Source organism: Elephas maximus, chromosome 2, assembly GCF_024166365.1.
Source record: "Elephas maximus indicus isolate mEleMax1 chromosome 2, mEleMax1 primary haplotype, whole genome shotgun sequence".
Taxonomy (NCBI): Eukaryota; Metazoa; Chordata; class Mammalia; order Proboscidea; family Elephantidae; genus Elephas; species Elephas maximus.
Genome location: NC_064820.1, coordinates 126440095 through 126463968, shown reverse-complemented (window position 1 = coordinate 126463968; position 23874 = coordinate 126440095). Strand labels below are relative to the sequence as shown.

Genomic DNA, 23874 nt, shown 5'->3' with positions numbered 1-23874 from the left:
AGATTTTAAAAGAGGAATAAACACACAAGGACAAAGAGAATGAAAAAGAAGACCAAAGAGACAAGAAGTATTCAATTTTGGAAGCTGAGAAGTACATGAGCAACTGGTTACTGATTTAGCAGGCAACAGAAAACGAAAGCTAAACGCCTACATGTAGGAAAATCAAGAAGCAAAACAATTTGCCCTTCGAAAGGCTGGGGGGTGTGTGGCAATGTCAACACCGGAAGGTCTGGTTGTCAGTCTGTGTAACAACTCTGATCCTGACGTTCCCTCTACTACTCCACAGGGTCAGATTCATACATAACTTATTTTTGCTAGTGTGTACATATACAATCACAACAATGAGTTTTCAATTTGAAAAGTGAATGCTAAGTAAAACGTTTTCAAGTATTTATAATGAATATTCAGAGAGAGTTTAGACAGCAAGGAGACACCACTGCACGGCTTCACTTGGTCATCAAAGATTCTGTGACACTACGCTCACCCCTTCCAAATTACTCCAACGGTCCAGGGGAAACATGTAGGCTAGGCCCAAAACATTGTTTCTGGACTCACTGGATCAATCATATCACATACTCCTACGTTCTTAGAAAATGAGAACTAGGTTAGAAAATCTTCTCCTGGACTAATATTTCATGATTTTAGCCTGAAAGGATATTTCAAAGCTAAAGCCAAATTTGTCTCCATAGACTAGTCACAGCATTATAACAATGTCACAATGAAGTCTCCCTGGGGGAAAAAACAAGAAATTTCCCAAGTTATGAGCCCCACCCTCCAAAAAATTCCAACAGATACTTTTTTTAAAATAACAAATCAAAATACAGAATTCAGAGACTGTAAACCATGCAACAATGTCTTTTATTATGTATGGGTTTTAAAATTATTTCCTTAATCCCTCCATACACAGGCAAAAACAAATGTTCCATTTAACATATTCAAACATGCAAACCTGGTCACTGCCTAGAGAAGGGAAAACTATCCCCAAAGCATTTTTAACCAGGAGGCCAATTCATCTGCCGACCTCCAAGAACATGGAGATGAACATGATAGACAGACTGTCCCCCATCTGAACCTTCATTCACCACCATTCGATAACCCTTGCTCAGGCCCAGATCAGCAGCACATTTCTTGCCAACAATCATTAAATGTCCCAGAAGCTGTAAAAGAAAAAAAAGTTTCTTAAGCATATGCAATTTAAAACTTCCTGCCATTAAACAACAAACTGCCAAGAAAAACATTAAATTAAAAAACCACCAAGTTGAAACATACCCCTTTAAAGGGGCAAATATGTGAAAACGCTTTTAACCCTAATACAGCAAAAATTATATTAAGAACCCATTAAGATTAGATATTAAATCACTGCTAAATGGAGCCTATTAACTAACAACAATTTCAATAAACAAAATAGACACAAAATCTGCTGCTTGATTAAATAACATTTTTAAAATCATATTCCAAATGGTATTTAAGTTTCCTTAATAAAGCAAGACATCTTGCTTTCTTGGTATGAGGGAATATATAAGTCAAGACAGGTTTGGTTACATGGTGGTAACAAACCACCCCCAAATCTGTCTTACAACAAAGACATTGTTGTGTTCATTACGTGTTCATCATAGGTTGGTTGCTGCTTTGTATTCTACATCTTTTTCACTTAGAGACCCAGCCCAATCAAGCAGCCTCTTTATGGTAACGGTGGCAGTGGAAAAAGAGAACATGGTAAAGCAGATGCTGCCTCTTAAAGTTTCTGCTCAAAAATGACGTATACCACTTATGCGTGCATTTGTTCATTGGCCAAATCAAGTCATATGACCAGGCCTGCCCTCAATGAGCAGTAAGTATAATGCACTTCCCTAAAGAAACAAAATGTAGTGAGAATTTATGAACAATTATGCAATCTACCACAAGGAGCATTGTTGTTGCTAGCTGCTGTCAAGCCAACTCCAACTCACAGCAACCTTACGCACAACTAAACGAAATGATGCCCGGTACTTCTGCATCGCCCTCATCATCACTGGCACGTGAGTTCATCACTGCAGCTACTGTGCCGATCCATCTCTCCAAGCATCTCCCACCCCCTCATTGGGCCTCTACTTCACTAAACATAATGCCCACTTCTAGCGATTGATCCTTCTGGATGTGTCCATAGCAAGCAAGTCAGACGATGTGTTGTGATCCATAAGGTTTTCACTAGCTGATTTTTGGAAGTACATCACCATGCCTTTTTTCCTAATCGGTCTTGGTCTGGAAGCGCCACTGAAACCTGTCTACCATCTGTGACCTTGCTCGTATTTGAGATACTGGTGACACAGCTTCCAGCATCATAGCAACACACAGACAGGTGGTGGACAAGGAGCATTAGGAAAACTTTTCATTGAAGCCTGTACCCCCTGGCAAAACAACATATATAGGTAAAGATATGTATCTGTGTGAATACATACATAAAATATATATATATACATACACACACATACATATATTTTTTTTTCTATGTAATCAACAGCATTAATAGATGGTTATTGAGCCCTTTCCTACATATTATCACATTTCTACATTGAGGAAAAATGAGTATTACCAACTTATCTTTGCCTAGAACCCTTCTTGTTTAGGAATCTAGTTTACTTGTTCTTTTGATATGTATGCTTGTATTAATTTGAAGAGAAACTTGACCTTTATATTTAAAATCAGGCAAAAGAACCACAATTTTTGCTCCAGAAAAATAAACTCCAAAGTCTCACGTCATCTCTTTGGTCAAAAGGCTATCCCAGTTGAGCCAGAAAAACCCTCCCTATCGAGGTACAGTATTCCCTCTTTGCTACTGCCCCAAACACCAATGAAGCAAAGCTGGTTCTGGGAATCAAGACCCTTCTGAAGGTAGAAGGCTGACCAGTGTGGTAGTATTGTTTGCTAAATAGTGTTTCCCTGTTGTATCTATTTCGTAGCACATAAAAGGTGTTAAAATAAATAAATAAACTTTCCTCTGTTTTTTAGTGATCTTAAAAATCTCACTGCCATCATAAGAATCAAATTGCGGCTTTGACTAGAGTCGGTAAGCATCCATAAGCTTCAGACTACAAAGGACGGTACAGCAGGAACAGCAGAGTTCACTATCCTGGGAATTATTATTGTTGTCAGTGGCTATCGAGTCGATTCTGACTCACTGAGACCCCATGTGACTGAGCAGAGCTGCCCCATAGGGTTTCCTAGGCTGTAATCTTTACAGGAGATTGCCAGGTCTTTCCCCGACAGAGCTGCTGGATGGGTTCAAAGCACCAACCTTTCAGCTTAGCAGCCAAACACTTAACCATTGCACCATGAAGGTCCTTTGGGGCTTATAATGACAATGGAAATAGAAACTTTAGATTCTCTCTTCCTTCCCTCTTTTCTTGTCATAGGAACCAGAGGAGTTCCCTCTCCTGAGAGCTTGTTAGAATGTTTGTAAGAGAGGCAAGCCCCCACCTTTGTTCTCTTACCATAAGAAATCATAAAGAGTGAACAGGTAGTTTAATGTTCTTTCTCTCTCCATCCGTTCCACCTTTATCTTTACTTAAAAAAAAAAGCTAGCAGCACACAAGTAGGCTCCATTTGCAAATGGAGACAAACTACCTGTAGACTGAGTCAAAAAGCAGAAACAGGATGAACAGGAGTGATACCAATATTTGCCACAGAGTCCTGCAAATCCCCAAAAACTATAACAGATCTGGGAATGTCCATGTTCGTCACGAATTTAATTAAGGGTTAACACAGTTTTAAAGTTGTTCAGTGAATCCTTCCCAGCAAAGAACTGTGTCTTCTATGTTAAAGAGCTGACCTTAAAACTCCAATTTAGAAAGTTAACTGGGTAAAAATTAACATTCTATCTAGAGGCAAGCTCAACGTTAGACTGAGAGGCTCTGACTTTAAAATACCATAATTTGTGCAACTACAATGAATGTTAAACTTTAAAACTCTAAAGGTTTAATCTTTCTGTTATTCCAGATAAGGTGGTATTTTACCACTCAGCACTCTAACCTTTGAACTCTATGATTTGTGCAAATGCACTGAGTTAAAAATTAATGCCTGAAGTTTCTAAAGTTTCAGGAGTAATTTCTCACTTAAAAAGACACACCCAAGTAAACAAAATACTGAAGACACAAAATATCCATTTTTTAATTTCCAGGTTTATTTTTTACTTATTGTGAAACACCACATATATAAAAATGTATGAAAGCACAATTTAAAGAATAATAAAACAAACATGTATGCCTACTAAAAAAAAAAACCAAACCCATTGCCATCAAGTCATTTCTGACTCATATGATCCTATAGGATAGAGTAGAACTGCCCCACCTTTCAGTTAGCAGCCGTAGCTCTTAATCACTACACCACCAGGGTTTCTGTACGCCTTTTTTTTTTTTTTTACTAGCAAGTCAAAAAATAGGACATTATCATTCCCTAGAAGACTCCTGAGTGACTCTATTTATTCTCCACCTTTCCCCCAACTTCAGAGATTACAAGTATCCTTCCTCAGTTTTTTTGTTAAGGAATCCTTCCTAACCCCAAGGACATGAAGGCATTCTCTAATTTTGGCTTCTAAACACCTTCCTTTAACTGAAAATATGATGTTTTGGTCCAATTTCATTTTTTGATATGATATCCCAGCATTGTTTATTAGAAAAATCCACCCTAAAATGACATTTCTGGCATTTGCTTCAAAAAAATTAGGGGGAGAGGAGAGATATGGGACTGATAAATTGACAATTGTTGGCATTAGTTGACATGTATCTGAGGCTTCATTATACTGTACTTGCTATTCTCCCTACTTCTCCATGTTTGAAATTTTGCATTATAAAATTTATCAAAACCAAAGAAGCAAACAAACACTTCCTTTCCTTACTGATCTGGAACATGACTGTTAAACACCGAAGGTTCACGTACATAAGGGTCTGTTTCTGGACTCTCTATTTCATTCCAAAGTTCCATTTATCTCTGAACTGATACCACTCTGTTTTTTAATTACTGCTGCTGTAACATGCAACTGTTAGGGCAAGTCCTCTACCTTGTTCTTCAAGAGGCTTTTTTACTATTGCTGAACTTTTCCACTTTCCACCTATACTTTGGAATCAGCTTGTCAAGTTCCAAAATTTTTATTTTAACTGAATCTATAGCTCAAACTGAGGAAAACGATATATTCATGAAATTTAGTCTTCTAATCCATGAAAATAGTATATCTATCTATTTACTTAGGTTATCAATAGTCTTTTAATAAAGAATTGACAAGAAAGGTCTAACCATCTATTTCCAAAAAATCTGCCACTGAAAACCCTGTGGAACACAGTTCTACTCTGACACACATGGGGTCACCATGAGTTGGAGCTAACTCAACAGCAACTGGAACTGAGAGAAACTTTATATAAAACAGACTTTCTATCTTGCCCATCACCCTCAAGTGCCATTATGGAATGAGCTCCTTAAGTCTCAGGTCAGGCGCCTCATTAACTCTAATTCTCTAAGGTCATGTAACTTTCTCCAGAGTCAATGTCATTATGAAGCTGTAATACCCATCAGCCTAAGTAACAGGTATAGATGACTGAGTCCAGACTAAGGAATAAATGATTAAGTTTAGACCACAGGGATAAAGGTCATATCCAACAGGTAGGAAGCCAGATCAATGCTAATAAGGAACACTGAATCGCTATTTGCAAAATTATAAGGACAGGAAGTAGAAAGAGTTGTGTAATTTACTCAATCGGGATTAAGAGGGTATGACGAACGTTCAATATGTAGCTAAACGGGGACATTGAAAATATATAAAAGTCATTTAAAATTAAGAGGTCTCTAACTGATATCTTTGATAGCATAATTCCCCTAACCCTGTTTGAGACCAGAATCATGATCCTATTTCATTAGGATCAACTCTCTCACTGGTGTGCCAGCGCCTGGCTAAAATGCACATTGATCTATCTGCCAAGAGAATGGCAAGCCTTAACTCCTTATAAAGGCAACTGGGTCAAATTAAATATGTACTGGCTTTTCTAAGGTAAATTGGGATGTCTCCACCCCTTTTATTTATCTAGCAGTAATGCCACACTGGATCACCCTTCCAGTGACTGAGAATGCACAGCTGATAGGAGAAATCGTGTGCTAATAATGCTATCAATGTAGATGGGCCACTGTATACATTTACACCACCCAGGGACTCTGTATACTAGGATACAGATAGCAAATTAAGCACATACTATTTGAATTAAAATTAAGAAGAGAGGCATACCCTTGGCGAGACAGACTGAATAAACTGGGACTCTCCTAAATTCACAGATTATGTCAATCTGGATCAAACTAAAATGTAACTATCTTATTTGACATAATATAGAAAATCAATACAAGGCCAAATTACTGATCAGTTTGGGAACTGTGACTTATTTTGCCTTGAAAGAACAGTATGTTGTACCTTAAAAGTCTACCTATCCTTAGCCATTAACCCAAAAACCAGGAAATGCACATCCAAACTGCAATGACATATCACTTCACACACACTAAAATGGCTACAGTCAGAGATAATAACGACTGTTGGCCAAAATGCAGAAAAACTGGTACCTTCATACATTGCCGGTGGGACTGTAAAATGGTACAACTGCTTTGGAAAACACTCTGACAGTTCCCCAAAATGTTACACATAAGAGTCACTGTATGACCCAGCAATTCTACTCCTAGGTACATACGCAAAGAAATGAAAAAATGCATCCACATAAAAACTTGTACAAATGTTCATAGCAGTATTTTTTCACAATAACCAAAAAGTAGAAACAACCCAAATGTCCATCCACTGATGAATAAATGTGGTATTTAGTAGAGTATTATTCAGCCATAAAAAAGAATGAAGTCACAGGTCAGGAGCCAACATGTAATTGATACATGGTGTCACAAGCCTTGAAAACTTTGCAATAAATGAAAGAAACAGTCACAAAAGATCAGACTGTATGATTTTGTTTATATGAAACATGCAGAACAGGCAAATCTATTGAGACAGAAAGTAGACTGGTGGTTGCCTAGAGCTTGGAAGGGAAGGGCTTTATGGGAGGGAGGTGGCATACTGGCTAAGAGCTATGGCTGCAAATCAAAAGGTTGACAGTTCTAATCCACCAGCTGCTCCCTGGAAACACTATGGGGCGGTTCTATTCTGTCCTTCAGGGCTGCTATGAGTCAGAATCTACTCAATGGCAGTGGGTTTGGTTTTAGTTTTTTTGTCAATGGGTATGGGTTTCCATTTGGAGGTGATGAAAATATTCTAAAATCGGCTGTGGCGATGGTTGCATGACTCTATGAACATACTAAAAACCTCTGTATTGTACACTTTAAATGGGTGATTTATATAGTATGTGAAGTACAGCACAATAAAGCTATTTAAAAAAAAAAAACCTATCCTAATTGTTCCAATTACTCAACTCAAGGGGTAAATGGGAAGGATCTTTGGGGAAAGCACTAGAATTCCTTAACATGTCTGTTAATAGTACTTTTCCTTTATGAAAACAAATGAACAAATAGTGACCATTGTGCCTAAGTTAAGACAGGCCTTTCCTCAAAGACAGTTGCATTTCCGCATTCAAGGAAAATAAGCAATACCTCCTAATCCCTTGATTAGAACCTTTTTGTTTAGTAGTCCTATACTCTTTTGATATTTAAGTCTCCAGCAGTTTAGGGAGAAACTTGTCCTTATGCTTAAGATAAAGCAAAAGGAAACTGGAATGAATTTAATCATAGACTCCCAATTTCTACCTTGTAAAGAGAAGAAAAAGGATCACAATTTCCTTTCCCTTTGATGGGACAGTGGCCTAGTTGAACTAGCAAAGGTTTAAGGCAACCCTTCTTTCTTTGTCCGCCCACAATCACCAAAGGAATAATGCCGTATGTGGGGCCTCAGATCATTCAGGATACTGAAGATGCCCTCCTTTAGACAGAGGGCTGAAAGCAAGGAGAGTAATAGGTGAATAATGTTTGGTCACTGCTTTTATTAAGAGAATCGAAAGTGAAATACTTCAACCCATGTGTCTCTTGGTGTCCTGAAATTTTTATTTCCCTGCTTTGAAAGAATCCAAACACAATCTAGTCCTTGTGAGAAACCATCCCCAAGTTTTTGGCTCTAAAACACCTTACACAGTAAAGGGATCTCACAGAGCTTCCCAAGGCAAAGGAAAATGAACAAACATTGATACTAGAAAAACCACCTAAACTTCTCTTTGGCAATTGTTTTAAGGTACTACTACCTTAAATTATACCAAACACACCTTTATGCTACTTAAATTAGCAGTTTCATAAAAGTTTGGGGAAAAAAAAATACTATTCAAATACCACCACCACCTTAGACTACGGAAGCATCTTCAGTTTTTTTATTAGAGTAACAGGGCATCTTCTCTCACTTTTCTCTGCTCAATCTTAAAGGATAATGGTATTGTAATAAAATATACAGATGTTAGTACCAATAAATTAATTCATAATGAAAATTAAGAATGTAAGAACACACAGTTTAAAGAAACAAATGTTTACAACGGTCATCAGTCTTCTATGTATATTTTTAAATCTATGCCATCACTTGCCTATGTAACAATTCTAAAATTTTCATTCTCTGGCATAGAAGATGACAGAAGTAGCCCTATCTATAATTCCTCTCATTTACATAAGTCAGCAATCTGTAACTGGGCCTCAAAAAAGCTGCTTCCATAAAATTTTACAAATACCATTTAATCTTATAATGAAGATTAAAATAGCCTGTGAAACTCAGGCACCTTGTAAGGTTTCCTTTGGAAAACACTACAGAAATCTGAAAACCTCTAATCTAGGTAAACAAATACTATAAATCCTCATGGAAATAGCAATAATGAATGAATATTTTCTACAGAGTTAAGCTGGTAGAAATTTATACAAATTGTGGATACAACTCTGTCTTCTTAAAACAGTTTATTCAAAATAATTTCCTTATTCTTGACCACTCAGGGTTAAAACTATGAAAATTACAGTACTATGCTAGCCTGACAGAATCTGAGATATTTTTAAAGCCCATCAGACCACGTATTATGTGGTACCAGGACTGCTGTGCTTTTCAAGTTATATCTTTGTTTCACAGATTTTCTAATTTCTTCTACAGAGCAAAGTGATACTTCCTGATTACCTCTTTCTGTTCCCAGGCTGCTACTTAAGCTAGCAGTCAGCAAACTTTTTCTGTAAAGGACCAAATACTCAATATTTCAGACTTGCAGGCCATATGGCCTCTGTCAAAATTAACAATGCTATTAGGAGATAATAATTTAAAAAATGAAAGTAGCTGTGTCCCAATAAAATTTACAGCTAGCCAGATGGCCCACAGACCATAGATTGCCAACCCCTGCTATAATTTGTAGATTCAGTAACCAAACTTTTGGACTCACTAAGCACAAGTATTTGGAGTGTTCATTGTGAGTTATATACATGGACTTTGTATACCTATTTTAGATAAACATAGTTTATTTGATCTTGGCTTTCATATATTTGTGACTTTCCTTTTAGTGTATGCCTCCGATGTATCTGCACAAATCACCTTTAAACATCATTTTCATTACCAGAATTTCAAAAGTTTGAATTTTTCTTTTTTTCTCAGATCTAATGACACAGCATACCAATTCCTTGTCTTACAGCACACCAATAAAATGTATTTTATTTCTAAATATATGTTTCATGAAATTCAAACTATTTATACATTATATTTAAGCCCTAATGGTTTTCCTGGTTTTCCTTAGTAATAGCTCTAGCAAGATGAAAATGTCTATCGCTGTGGAACAAAATTTAGTCTCCTAATTTAAAAAGCAAGATAATAGACAAATTTGTGTTAATAAATTTACTTACACTTTCATCATCATCTTCTGCTACAGAAATCTGGGAAATATGTTTCTTAGGTATCACCAGAAAATGTGTTGGCGCTTGAGGGGAGATGTCATGAAAAGCGAGACACTAAAGAAAAGAAAATATCCAAGTTTTAGTTTATCATTTGGTAAGCTAAACTTAACATAATTTCAGAGTATTTAAAGAGCACTAACCACACACAGAGGCCCTGGTGGTGCAGTGGTTAAAAGCACACCTGCTAACCAAAAGGTCAGCACTTTGAATCCACCAGTTGCTCCTTGGAAACCCTATGGGGCAGTTCTACTCTGTCCTATACAGTCACTATGAGTTGGAACTGACTCGACAATGGGTTTGGTTTTTGGTTTAACCACATGCATAGCACTGTACTAGCTGCTAAGAAAAGAATTAATATATAACACACAAGGTCCCATGGTCCTTTTCATGGAACTTACAGTCTAGTGAGAAGATCAATTTTAAATAAAGATATAATCATCAAAGGTCATACATGTTACAAAGAAAAAGGGTGAAACTGTAAGATAATAACAAAAAAAAAAAAAAGATTTAGTGACATTTAAGTCGAGATCCAAGGGATAAGTAGAAACTAGCCAACTAGTTTCCTACCTTTCCAGTCTCAACTCATGCAACTCTTTACATTAAAGTCACACTGTCCATTATCTCTCCATACTCAGAGCTTTTTCAAATGCGGTTCCCTCTACTGCAATTATCCCCTCTCCGGTAACATCAACTTATGTCTAACTTAAACTGCTATTCATTCCTCAGCTCTCATATAGATTGTGTCTGAAGGAAACCTTGGCTTACTCCCTGTCCCATATCACCCTTCTTCCTCAGGTCAGAAGCACCTGTTGTGCAGTTTCCTGTATTTTTCCTTTACAGCTTCAATCAGTTTTGTAATTACATATTTGGCTGATATTTGATCAGTACCTATTCTTCCCACTTTATTTAACTATTTAAGAAATATACCTATTCTCTTTTGTAGAACTGAGGAGGGTGAGTAGCATTTAGACAAATTACCACACAAGAGGTATCCATAAACGAATATATTACATGAATGTTTTTATATCTCTTGTTCTCCTCTGAAGGTCGAAGCTGCCCAAGAGAGCCCATCCACGCTTATCTGTCTCAGAAGTAATTTTATTTGGTACTCCATAAACAATGCTGTATCATTCTATGTGGGCAGCTCCTGTCTGGAGGGGGGATGAGAAGGCAGAGGGGGCAGAAGCTGGCTGAATGGACATGAAAATAGAAGGTGGAGAGAAGGAATGTGCTGTCTCATTAGGGGGAGAGAAATTCTTGTATGAGAGGCTGACTTGATTTGTAAACTGTCACTTAAAGCACAATTAAAAATTTTTAAAATGCTGTATCATTTAGATTGTTTCATGATGTTAATTAAACTGTTGGATTTGGGGGTTCAAAACTCAATATTTCAACGATCATTTGTAAAAGGCAGTAGCAAATTTTTTTTTAAATATGCTTTTCCTAAAACAATTTTCCCCCAAATAGTACCAAATAAGGCATTTAAACCAAATTTGCCTCTAAGAAAATAAATTGTAGATACATTTTGAATCTAGTATAGCATAAAATGATGTTTCTCTGATATTCCGTATTTCTTAAATTTAAATTAACAGGAAGTTTACAAAGCGCTTATATCTAAACCAGCCAACCTCCTGCCCCACTTTATCTGAAATCCAAACCCATAAACACAACTGTCCACTAAATACTTTGCATAGGACGTCTCAAAGTCACGTTGACTCGGCCTTTCTAAATCAAAATTTCACCTATAATGAAGTCAACAAAACCTACGAGTCAAAGTCGACTCAATGGCAACTGTTCAGCATAAAACTGCTTCCTGTGGAAAATAAAAGAAACCATTCAACTGTCTATACGTGGAAAATGTTCAGTGGGAGAGGCCAAAAGAAGGCAAATCCCAGACGCGGGCCCACTCCTATCTCCGGAGTCCGCGGCCCGAGCCGGGAGGGGTGCTTGCCAACCCGCGCGGAAGCGGCCTGCGGGCCGGTTCGCCGCCCAGCTCCAAGGCGTCCAGCGCGGCCCGGGCCGCAGCCCTAGAAAGCGGCGCGGCGAGGCCAGGCACCCGGGAACGCCCCTGGCTGGCCGGCTGTGCGCGGGAGATCGCGGAGATTGGGCCCGAGTCAGGGCCGGATAGGGTTTCTCCCTATCAGGGAGAGAGCTGGCGAGATTGCGAGATTCCTCACACAGGCGAGGTCCGAGGCAGCCGTGCAGCGGGCGGGCGGCCACGCCGAGGACTCGGCGCGCCCCCCACACGCGCCCAGGCCCCCGGCGGCCTGGCCCGCGCCCGGGCTGATAACGAGTAACCAGAGCTCCGGCACGCGCCGGCAGGCCGCCTCCGAGCGGCCGCGGCCCTGCCCGCTGGCGCGGGATCCGCGACAGAGGCCATGCGGGTCCTTGGCCCGGGCGGCCGGGTCCCTTCCCTTCCGGGCGGCGCCGCCCAAGCCTCCTCTTCCCTCCGCGGGAAATCCGCGTGTCCATGGGCGGCTGCTCCCGCCTCAGCCCACGAGCGAGGCGGCGCCCGGTGCCTACCCGGTCATCCTCAAAAATGATTTTGGCTGGGATTTCCTTGCGGATGATTTTCCCGAAGATTGTGTCGCCACCAGGCCGAGCGACCTGAGCTTTGGCGATCTCATCTGCCATCTCGGTCTCCCTCCTGCGCCGCGGCTCCGGGAGAAGCTCCGGAGGAAGAAAGAGCAAGGCGAGCGGGAGAGGGACGGCAGCGCTGCCAAGCCTGCGCGAGGACCGCTGCTCGCGCGCCCGAGCTGGCCGTGCGCGTGCGCACTGGAGACTTGAGCTGCAGCTGCCGCGGGGGCGCGGGAGTCCCCGGGGAACTGCCTGTAGCGACCCGGTTTGGAGGAGGTTCTCCATCCAAGGGTCGAAGAGCCTCAGAGACTTTTTTTCCATTCTTTAATTTCTTCATTTCTTCCTTCTTCCTTCCCTCTCTCCATTCTTCATTTCTCACCCTTCTTTTCTCCCTCCGTCCTTCCATCTCTCTTTTTCTGTCTCCTGCTGTGTATAACTCTCCGGGGAGTGGAGTTCCTGGTGTAAGCACTTTTTCACGTATCTTACGGAGTGTTGTAGGTAAAGCTGAATGCTGTACTGAAAAGATTTAATAATCGAAGTGTGTTGGTCAGGTTTGTTGGCTGAGACACCCCACTACTTCTCTGGGACTAGGGGAGCAATAGAATCGTCTGTTTTGATTTTTGCAGCAGTGTTTCACTACTCGGCTACCTAAGGTCTTGGCTCCTTCTTGCGTCACTTTTTTTCTCTCTAGCAGTGGTTGTCAACCCTGACTGCACGTTAAAATCACTTGGGGAGCTTTGAAAAATCCCCGAGACCCTGGCCGCACACCAGATCAATTAAATCGGCATCTCTGGTTGTGGGACCTAGACATTGGTAGTTTGTAAACCTCCGCAAATGCTTCCGATTCAAATTTGAAAACGACTGTTCTAGAAATAATTATTCCCAGCAACAATCAAAAGAATGTAATATGCCCCACCTTAAACAACTTTCCTTAACCACACACCCTCCTCCATATCTCTGCTATTTTAAAGAGTTTATATTGTGTTCACTTTCTCATCTTTCTTTTTCAAACCCATTACCCTCTTGTCAAGGTCACTGTGGGCCTGCACTTATACAAAATCCTAGGGGCAACCCCAGTTCTGATCATACAGTACCTTTCTGCATTATTTGGCGCAGTTGACCATTCGCTCCTGTCGGCAATAATCTTCACCCTCCTGGTTTTCCTCTTACCTCTTCTTACCTTCTCTACCCCACTACCCTAATCCAAGCTACTATCTCTTGCCTAGAGTACTTCAATAGCCTCCTATCGGGCCTCTCCACTTGCACTACGGTCAAATTACCATGCGGGAGCAACATGGTCTTTATAAAATATAAATCCTGGTATCATTCTCCTGCTGGTAATACTTCTAAGACATTCCATCCCATTCAGAATAAAATCCAAAATCCTCATAGGATCCTATGTGATCAGGCCCATGGCTGCCTCTCCTACCTCTTTGCCTTCAATTTCCACCTTATTGACTGGCTTCACTCATATTGGGTGTGGTAGACAGAATAACGGCGCCCCAGAGATGTCCGTGCCCAAATCCCTGGAACCTATAAATATGTTACTTTACATGGCAAAGGGGACTTGAGATGCGGAGGTTATCCTAGATTATCCAGTTGGGCCCAGTGTCATCACAAGAGAGGGAAGTGAAGCAGGAGAGTGAGAGTCAAGACGTTTGAAGATCCTACCTTGCTGACTTTGAAGATGGAAGGGGCTGTGACCCAAGGAATGCAGACAGCATTTTGGAGGGCAGATGTTTGAATTGGATTTTTTTTTTTTTTTAACTAAAATCAAGGAAGGTGTCAGCTGGGCTGTATTCCTTCTGGAGGCTCTAGGGAAGAATTCATTCCTTTGCCTTTTCCAGCTTTTAAAGGCCACCTGCCTTCCTTGGCTTGACTTCTTCAAAGTCAGCAACATAGCATCTTCAAACCTATCCTCGATTCTGCTTCCTTCTTCCACTTACAATGATCCTTGTAATTACATTGGGCCCACCTGGCTAAGTCACGCTACTCTTCCCATCTCAGAATCCTTAAGCACATCTTCAATGTCTCCTTTGCCATATAAGGTAACCTATTCGGACACTTTTGGAATTAGACATGAACTTCTTTGGGAAGTTCCGCCTACCATAGAGCTCCAAGAACTTACATAATGAACACGTTGGAATTTTCTGTTCGGTTCTGGGTCCCACACTTTGACATTCAGACAAACCAGGACATTTTCTTAGAACAATCAGGACAGTAAAGAGCCAACTCATTTGTGGAACAGCTGAAGGAACCATATATTTATCTAAGAGAAGAGAAGCCTCAGGACTTGGTACTCTTGGCATTATGGGAACTGTATTTTCAAATACTGGCAGATGAGAGGTTTTGGTTACGTGAATACAGGACCCTAGTTGCCAGAAATTATCACGATGAATTACCAATTTTCAAGAAATTGGGTTATCCTCCTAAACGGTAAATGAAAATAAGCATCTTCTAATCATTTTTTAGCATTCAGAAGGCACTACAATGCAACATCACAAATAGAATTTATTTTTTCCTGGAAAAAGGACAATACCAGTAAGGTTGGTTTCACTGCTTGAACCGAATGCATCGTAATAAAGAGTCAGCTATTATTTTGCTGGGTCATGATGACTTGGCAATATTCTTTAAGATGGGCCTTGGCGATTCATCAGCCCGAACCCTTCATTCTCAATAAAGAGTAAATTTTATCTAAAAAGTAATCCGAAAGGCTGTGGGGGTAGAGAAAGCAACCAACAATTGTGCAATGGGGAAAAGTTTGAGAATTTTCTTGATGCTTGCAAGGGCAGATATTAAGACGCACTTGTTTTATGATTGTTTACGATTAAACATGATACCACCAATATCATCCATTTCAGACCTCTTCATTTACCAGCAAAACCAAGGAGCACGGCAAGTAGAGGAGGCAGGATGTTTAGACTAGGCTTCGGGGTCAGACATAAAACATTGGTATACCAGACCCACATTTACAGCCGTGTGATCTCGGGCAAATAACTTATCCTCACCTTCTTAGTGGATTAAAAGAAACGATCTACAAATGGCGCTTTTAGGAGTCAGCGTTCCCAAGTCGGCTGCAGTTGTTAGGACATGGTTCTTTTTTATGCACGTTCCCAAAAAGACAATCACAACTGGGAACTGTTAACATAAGAGCGCTGTAATAAACGACTCCAAAGCCCAAACAAGAAGTAATGACATATAAGTGCCGAATGAATCCGTTAAAACCCAAACCACTCCCCGAGGGCGACTCTGAGAGACCGGAAGCGATTCTGCCCCTCACGAACATGGCATCGAGGCGGTTTCCGCTCTTCTCTGTCTAGTACGTAATTGGGCTACGCAGATTCTCGCGGTTTTACCAGTTACCACACGCTTAGCAAACACCTCTCCCCCGCCCTTCCAAGGAAGGCGGGGCTACGAAGAAGATGCTGCGTGATGATTGGTTGCGGAGCCTTAGGAGCGTAGCTACGGGGAGTTGGACAGTCATTGCCCGGCAGTGATTGGTTGCTGAGAGGCGGGGCGACTCGACCGCTTAGGAGGTGGTTGCAACAGCGAGGAGAACCATGAGTCAAGCGGCCAAGGTGACAGGGCTCGGGCAGGGAGTGGGTGCGATGTCGACGGGGAGGGTAAGATCCTTACGGCCTTGCGAAGGTTGTCTGGGGTCTGCGTAGTTGGGAGTGAGAAACCCTCCACGGTGGATGTGGCCGTTGCCCCTGAGGAGCCCGGCGACCAACCCCGAGGGGCGGTCCAGGTTTTGTGCAGCTGCGGAGGAGGGAAGGAAGCATCAGTGTGGTTCCTATTTCTTGGTGCTACCGGGGTAAACGATGTTTATTCGCCATGCAAGCCTGCCACTTGAGTTCTCCCGTTTCATCTCCAGACTTGGTATTTGTCTGAGGGACCCATTTCACATCCCTGAGAAGTGTACGGGACGCCAAAGGCAATCCTGAGCTATAACCATCCAATGAGGTGCAAGGTTTATCTGGATAACCAGAAGGTGCACAGAAGTCTAGGAACCAAGGAAACCACATCCCAGCAGATTTACTTGCCAAAAGTAGCACTTTTCGAGACACTGGAGATCAGCGAGCTCTGAATGCTGTCAGTGAGGTTGGGAAGTGCCGGCCCTGTCCTGGTCGTAGCCTTGAGGACTTGCTCTTAAGATTGTAGTTTCCCGTCAAGCCGATGCAGAATTCTCGGGGGCCGGCCATCCCTAACCTAAATGCCATCAGCAGAGCCGGTTGGGACCTGTACCTGTCACTTGCCGAAACAAGCATGGTCAGATACAGTACGGTGAGGCAAAGGAATGCTTATTGTTGGCGATAATAGGGAGCCACCAAGCGGTGCGTCTTGTGCTATTGAACTTGGTGTTCACAGCACCAATAGAAACAGAATTGAAAAGGATTATTCATTCAAAATTTATTGAGCGTCCATAATAGCTATTTTTAGCTTATACTATCTAGGCATAACAAATACAACAATAAACAGACCTTTTTTTTTTTTTTGCCTTCTGTAAGGAAGTCTAGCAAGGAGGGACATTTTAAACAGTTATTCATTAAAATTGTAGTAAGTGCTTTGAACTGAAAATACAAGTGTGTTCTGAGAGCATATAAGTGGGATTTAACCTATTTGGAGGGATACAAAAAAAGATCTCTCGCTTAAATATAAGTTAAATTCAGACCTGAAGTTTGATTAGAAATTACTTAAGAGAAGAGAGAAAAAAGAGTATTCCAGAAAGAGGAACATTCCTTGAAGTGGAAAGTTGCTTGGAAAACTTGGATATATGAGAATAAATAGCATTCTTTTTAAAAACACTTCTGGTGAGGCCTACCATCTATAGGGAGTACCTGGGTGGTACAAACGATTAACACATTCAGCTGCTAACCAAAAAGTTGGAGGTTTGATTCCACCCAGAGGTGCACTGAAAGAAAAGGCCTGGCAACTGACTTCCAAAAAATAGATATTGAAAACCCTGCGGAGCACAGCTCTACTCTGACACACACGAGGTCACCATGAGTCAGAATCAACTGGATGGCAACTAGTTTATCATCTATAGATGGTACTAGTGCTAAGTGCAGAGGATATAGAGGTGACCATAAAACCTTTGGCAAAGTATGGAACAAACAGCAAGTAACATAACAGTGTTATGACAGGATCATTGCTCAGTGATATGGTTGTACTTGGGGGTGGGGAGATAGGGGGCTTCTAACAGACTTAAAAGGGCTGAGGAAGTGATAACTATCTAAAGTGAAGTCTAGTACAAAAATATACCATACTCCCTTAAGATAAGCTAGCCGATTTAGACCAAAATTGAGGCAAAAGACTTAATAATTTTGCCAGCCTTACAATAAGTAGCAATGTCAGATTCAAACCCATCTGATTGTAAAAATGTGTTGTTGTTTTGTTAGGTGCCATCGAGTCAACCCTGTGTACAACAGAACAAAACACTGGCTGGTCCTGCACCATCCTCAAAATTATTATCCTTGAGTCCATTGTTGAAGCCACTGTGTAAATCAATCTCGTTGAGGGTGTTCCTCTTTTTCACTGACCCTATACTTTACCAAGCATGATGTCCTCCTCCAGAGACTGGTCCCTCCTGATAACATATCCAAGTGTGTGAGACAAAGTCTCGCCGTCCTTGCTTCTGATGAGCGTTCTGGCTGTACTTCTTCCAAGACAGATTTGTTCATTCTTCTGGCATTCCATGGTATATATTCTTCACCAACACCATAATTCAAAGTTATCAATTATTCTTCCTTATTCATTGTCCAGCTGGCATATGCATATGAGGCAAGTGAAAACACCAAAGTGACATCTTTGCTTTTTAGCACTTTAAAGAGGCCTTTTGCAGCAGATTTGCCCAATGCAATACTTCATTTCATTTCTTGATTGCCACTTCCACAGGCATTGATTGTGGATCCAAGTAAAATGAAATCCTCGACAACTTCAGTCTGTCCTGCGTTTATCATAATGTTGCTTATTGGTCCAGTTGTGAGGATTTTCCTTTCTTTATGTTGAGGTGTAATCCATACCGAAGGCTGTGGTCTTTGATCTTCATCCGTAAGTGCTTCAAGCCGTCTTCACTTTCAGCAAGCAAGATTGTGTCATCTGAATAACACAGGTTGTTAATGAGTCTTCCTCCAGTCCTGATGTCCTGTTTTTTATATAGTCCAGTTTCTCAGATTATCTGCTCAGCATATACATTGAATAAGTAAGGTGAAAGGATACAATCCTGATGCACACCTTTACTGACTTTAAACCTTGCAGCATCCCCTTGTTCTGTTCAAGTGACTACCTCTTGATCTTTGTACAGGTTCCTCATGAGCACAATTTAAGTGTTCTGGAATTCCCATTCTTTGCAATGTTATCCATAATTTGTCATGATCCACACAGTAGAATACCTTTATATTGTCAATAAAACGCAGGCAAACATCCTTCTGGTATTCTCTGCTTTCAGCCAGGAACCATCTGACAGCAGCAGTGATATCCCTTGTTCCACATCCTCTTCTAAATCCGGCTTGAATTTCTGGCAGTTTCCTGTCAATGTACTGCTGCAGCCCCTTTTGAATGATCTTCAGCAAAATTTTACTTGTGTGCAATATTACTGATATTGTTCAGTAATTTCCACGTTCTGTTGGATCATCCTTCTTTAGAATCGGTACAAACACAGGATCTCTTCCAGTTGATTGGCCAGGTAGCTGTCTTCCAAATTTCTTGGCAAAGATGAGTGAGCACCTCCAGTGCTGCATCCATTTGTTGAAACATCTTAATTTGTATTCTGTCAATTCCTGGAGCCTTGTTTTTTGTCAATGCCTTCAGTGCACCTTGGACTTCGTCCTTCAGTACCATCAGTTCTTGATCATATGCCAGCTCCTGAAATGGTTGAACATCAACCAGTTCTTTTTGATATAGTGACTTCGTATATTCCTTCCATCTTCTTTTGATGTTTCCTACATCATTTAATATTCTCTCTGTAGAATCCTTCAGTATTGCAACTTGAGGCTTGAATGTTTTCTTCAGTTCTTTCAGCTTGAGAAATGCTGAACATGTTCTTCCCTTTTGGTTTTCTGTCTCCAGGTCTTTGTACTTGTCATCATAATTTACTTTGTCTTCTCAAGCCACCCTTTGAAATCTTCCATTCAGCTCTTTTACTTCATCATTTCTTACTTTCACTTTAGCTACTGTATGTTCAAGAGCGAGTTTGGTCTTTTCTTCCTTTCCTGTCTTTTTAATGACCTCTTGCTTTCTTCATGTGTGATATTCTTTATGTCATTCCACAACTCATCTGGTCTTCGGTCATAAGTGTTCAATGCATCAAATCTATTCTTGAGATGGTCAATTAATCCGGGTGAAATGTACTCAAGATCACACTTTGGCTCTCGAGGACTTACTCTAATTTTCTTCAGCTTCAGCTTTGTCTTGCATATGAGCAATTGATGGTGTGTTCCACAGTCAGTCCCTGGCCTTGTTCTGACGGATGGTATTGAGCTTTTCCGTCATCTCTTTCCACAGATGTAGTTAATTTGATTCCTGTGTATTCCATCTGGCAAGATCCACATATATAAAAACCAAAAACCAAACCCATTGCGGTAGAGTTGATTCTGACTCATAGCAACACTATAGGACAGAGTAGAACTGCCACAAAGGGTTTCCAAGGAGCGCCTGGTGGATTTGAACTGCCGACCTTTTGGTTAGCAGCTATAGCCCTTAACTACTATGTCACCAGGGTTTCCTCCATGTGTATAAAAAAAATATAGTCACCATTTATGTTGTTGAAAAAAGGTATTTACAGTGAATAAGTAGTTGGTCTTGCAGAATTCTATCATGTGATCTCTGGCTCAGTTTCTATCACCAAGGCTGTATTTTCCAACTGTGGATCCTTCTTTGTTTCCAACTTTGGCATTCCAATCACCAGCAATTATCAATGCATCATGATTGCTTGTTTGATCGATTTTAGACTGCAGAAGTTGGCAAAAATCTTCAATTTCTTCATCTTTGGCCTTAGTGGTTGGTGCATAAATTTGAATAATAGTCATATTAACTGGTCTTCCTCGTAGGCGTATGGATATTTTCCTATCACTGACAGTGTTGTACTACAGAATAGGCCTTGAAATGTTCTTTTTGATGATAAATGCAACGCCTATTCTTCTTCAAGTCATCATTCCCGGCATGGTAGACCATATCGCTGTCTGATTCAAAATGGCCGATACCAGTCCATTTCAGCTCACTAACACCTAGGGTATCAATCTTTATGCATTCTATTCCATTTTTGATGACTTCCAATTTTCCTAGGTTCATACTTCATACATTCCACATTCTGATTATTAATGGATGTTTGCAGCTGTTTCTTCCCACTTGGAATCATGCCACATCAGCAAATGAAGGTCTGGAAATCTTGACTGTATCCACGTCATTAAGATCAACTCTGCTTTGAGAAGGCAGCTCCTCCCCAGTTATCTTTTGAGTACCTTCCAACCTGAGGGGCTCATCTTTCAGCACTATATCAGACAAGGTTCTGCTGCTAATCATAAGGTTTTCACTGTCCAGTTTTTTCAGAAGTATACTGCCAGGTCCTTTTTCCTAGTCTGTCTTAGTCTGGAAGCTCCGCTGAAGGCTGTCCACCAAGCATGACCCTGCTGGTACTTGAAATACCATTGGCAGATCTTGCAGTGTTACAGCAACATGCAAGCCACCACGGTATGACAAACTGCTACCTAAATCTCTAATCAGTGTAAGTTAAAAAGGAGGAGAAGATGGTCTGTGACCTAGGTTTCTGCATTTTTAATAAAAGTTTATTAGCTCCAAGGCTATAATGATGACTTTTTTTTTTTTTATTAGTCCTTAAACCAGTGATGCTGATTGTTGTACTAGTGGAAACACCCTTCTTTCTCTTTTTTTCTAGATAGTGTGTATAAACCATTAGGTTTACTTACTTGTCTTTTCTTAATCCCATGCAATCTGTCATCCACCACTCTTGCAGTATTAAACTCCTTAGGTTTCCGCAATGTTCTGTGCTCTTCTAGCTTCTGTCCCTGGTCACTCCTTTTTCTTTTTTTTTTAATAACTCAAGAGCTACAAAAAGTTGTAAAAATAGTATGTAGTATCTCCACCTTCCCTATTAACATTTACCACACTTACTCTATAGTTCTTTCCATTGCTCATTTTGTAAATACTTTTTTTCTCTCCTATCTTGCATTGAATGTTTCCCAAGATTCTGTTCTCAATTATCTCCTCAGGCCTCTACCTTCTCTTCTTTAATGTGCCTGTTTACTCATGGATTCTGTTTTCAAGACTCTAATATCATTGATTTCCTAATCTACAGCTCCACCACTGATGACTCCCCTGAACTTTAACTTCCTGTTCAGCATTATTGCCATCATCTTAAATTGAACATGTTTAAAATAAAACTTACTTTCTTTTTCCCAATTTCTTCTTTTAAACTTCTCGTTTCTGTTAAAGGCTCTAGTATTCCCCCAGGCTGGAAACCTTGAATGTACCTTTGACCCTTTACTTTCCCCTGCTTCTGTACTTCCAGTTAGTCACTGTATTGGTTTCCTAGGGCTGCCAGAGCAAATTGTCACAAACTGGGTGACTTAAAACAACAGAAATTTATTTGCTCACAACTTAGTTCAGAAGTCCAAAATCAAGGTGTTGGCAGGGTTGGTTCCTACTGGGTCTCTGAGGGAGAAACCATCCCATGCCTCTCTCCTAGCCACTGGTGGTTGCTGACAATTTTATGTGTTCCTTGGCTTGTAGATGTATCACTTCAATCTGTGGGTCCATCTTCCCATCGCTACCTTCTCTGTGTCTCTGTGTGTCCTTCTCTGTCTCTTATAAGGACAGTCTCATTGGATTTTGGGCCCATCCTAATCCAGTGTGACCTCATCTCAATCCCTACCGTAATTACATCTACAAAGACCCTATTTCCAAATACGGTCACATTCTGAGGTTCCAGGTAGACATGAATTTTGGGGGGATACTATTCAACTCACCATAGTCTCTAAGTTCTGTCTATTCTTTCTTTTTTTTTCTCCTGCTCCTTTCTCTCCTTGCCTACTGCCATTGCCCTAGTCCAGGCAGTTAGTACTACTGCCAAGCTGCATTGCTTCTCCAACCCTTCTCCTAGGTAAAGATTGTGTTATTATCTCTCTCGGAAATATTTACTGGTACTTCATTATCAGTAGCATAAAGTTAAAGCTATTCATTTGTTCATTATTAGACATTACGTAATTGAGCATCCAATATGTCGGGCCTTGTGCTAGCCTTAAGATGCAAATATAATGCTCTTATTCTGAAAGAACCCTCAGTCTGATGCTAGAGACAGACACTGAAACATAACTTAAACTATGAAATAGTAAGTGCTTTCACAAGTGTAAGACCCTGTAGGATGGAGTAGATAGAACTGCCCCACAGGGTTTCTAAGGCAGTAATTTTAAGGGAAGCAGCTGCCACATCTTTCTCCTGTGGAACAGCTGGTGGGTTTGAACCACTGACCTTTCAGTTAGCAGCCAAGTGCTTAACGACTGTGCCACCAGGGCTCCTTGTGGGAGCACAGAGAAGGGGCATTTAATTCTTCCTGAAGTTGTCAGGAAGCATCACAACGAAGGTGAGGTTTGAGAGAAAGCTTGAAAGGTAAGTGGGAGTTCCCTGGGTAATGAAGGGATAAACAGTAATTTCAGACATGGAAACAGCTTGTACAAAAGCCAAGGAGCCGTATTTGAGGGAATCTATTTTTAAAAAAAAAATTTTTTTTTTTATGGAGTGAATTAGTGAAAGATGAAGTTGCGTGAGATTGAGAACCAGGTGTGCCACGTGTGGTAGAGACTGCCAGGTGTGTTCTGCCCTAATTTCTCTTCTTCCTTAACAGTAAAGCCTTCACTTTTTGATTTGGTACTTAGCTGCCTGCAATAAATACATTTGCAAGCTTCCATTGTGTTATGTCCAATGAAATATAAGTGAAAATGTGATAGGTAAACTACAAAAGATAACTGGTTTGCACCTTTTCCCCCTTTGGGTGGAAAATGTGGCAGCTGGAGCACTAGCCCCATTGGACCACGAGGATGAGGGCCAAACCACTGGAATGGTAGAATAGTGACCAGAAGGAGCCTAGGTCCCTAGTGATTTCATGGAGCTACTAACCTAGCTGGAATGGCTACCTCCAGATTTTATGTTGTTTATGTTATGTGCCGTCCAGTCAATTCTGACTTCGCAACTCAAAGTAGAACTGCCCTGTAGGGTTTCCTAGGCTGTAATCTTTACAGGAGCAGATGGCCCACCAGCTCTTTTCTCCCACAGAGCCTCTGGTGAGATGAGACCACCCACTTTTTGGTTAGCAGCCAAATGCTAACTGGGGCTCCTTTTGTTTATATTAGAGGGAAATAAATGTCTACCTTATTTCAACCA

The 23874-nt window shown here is 40.8% G+C and overlaps 2 protein-coding genes across 4 annotated transcripts in view; one reads left to right on the top strand and one right to left on the bottom strand.

The window, feature by feature from the left end:
* Positions 1-839: 839 nt before the first annotated feature.
* HINT1 (histidine triad nucleotide binding protein 1) lies at positions 840-12663 on the bottom strand. Its single transcript, XM_049873033.1, has 3 exons — positions 12427-12663; positions 9853-9957; positions 840-1157 (listed from the first exon to the last, which is right to left on the bottom strand). The coding sequence occupies exons 1-3, from the start codon at positions 12535-12537 to the stop codon at positions 993-995; spliced, it is 381 nt and encodes a 126-aa protein (XP_049728990.1). The 5' UTR covers positions 12538-12663; the 3' UTR covers positions 840-992.
* Positions 12664-15976: 3313 nt separating this feature from the next.
* LYRM7 (LYR motif containing 7) overlaps positions 15977-23874 on the top strand; it is an 87394-nt gene continuing 79496 nt past the window's right edge. For all 3 annotated transcript variants that reach the window (XM_049873080.1, XM_049873091.1, XM_049873069.1), the window contains exon 1: positions 15977-16058. In XM_049873080.1, the coding sequence (XP_049729037.1) occupies positions 16041-16058 (18 nt within the window). In that variant the 5' untranslated portion in view covers positions 15977-16040. The remainder of the gene's footprint in view (positions 16059-23874) is intronic.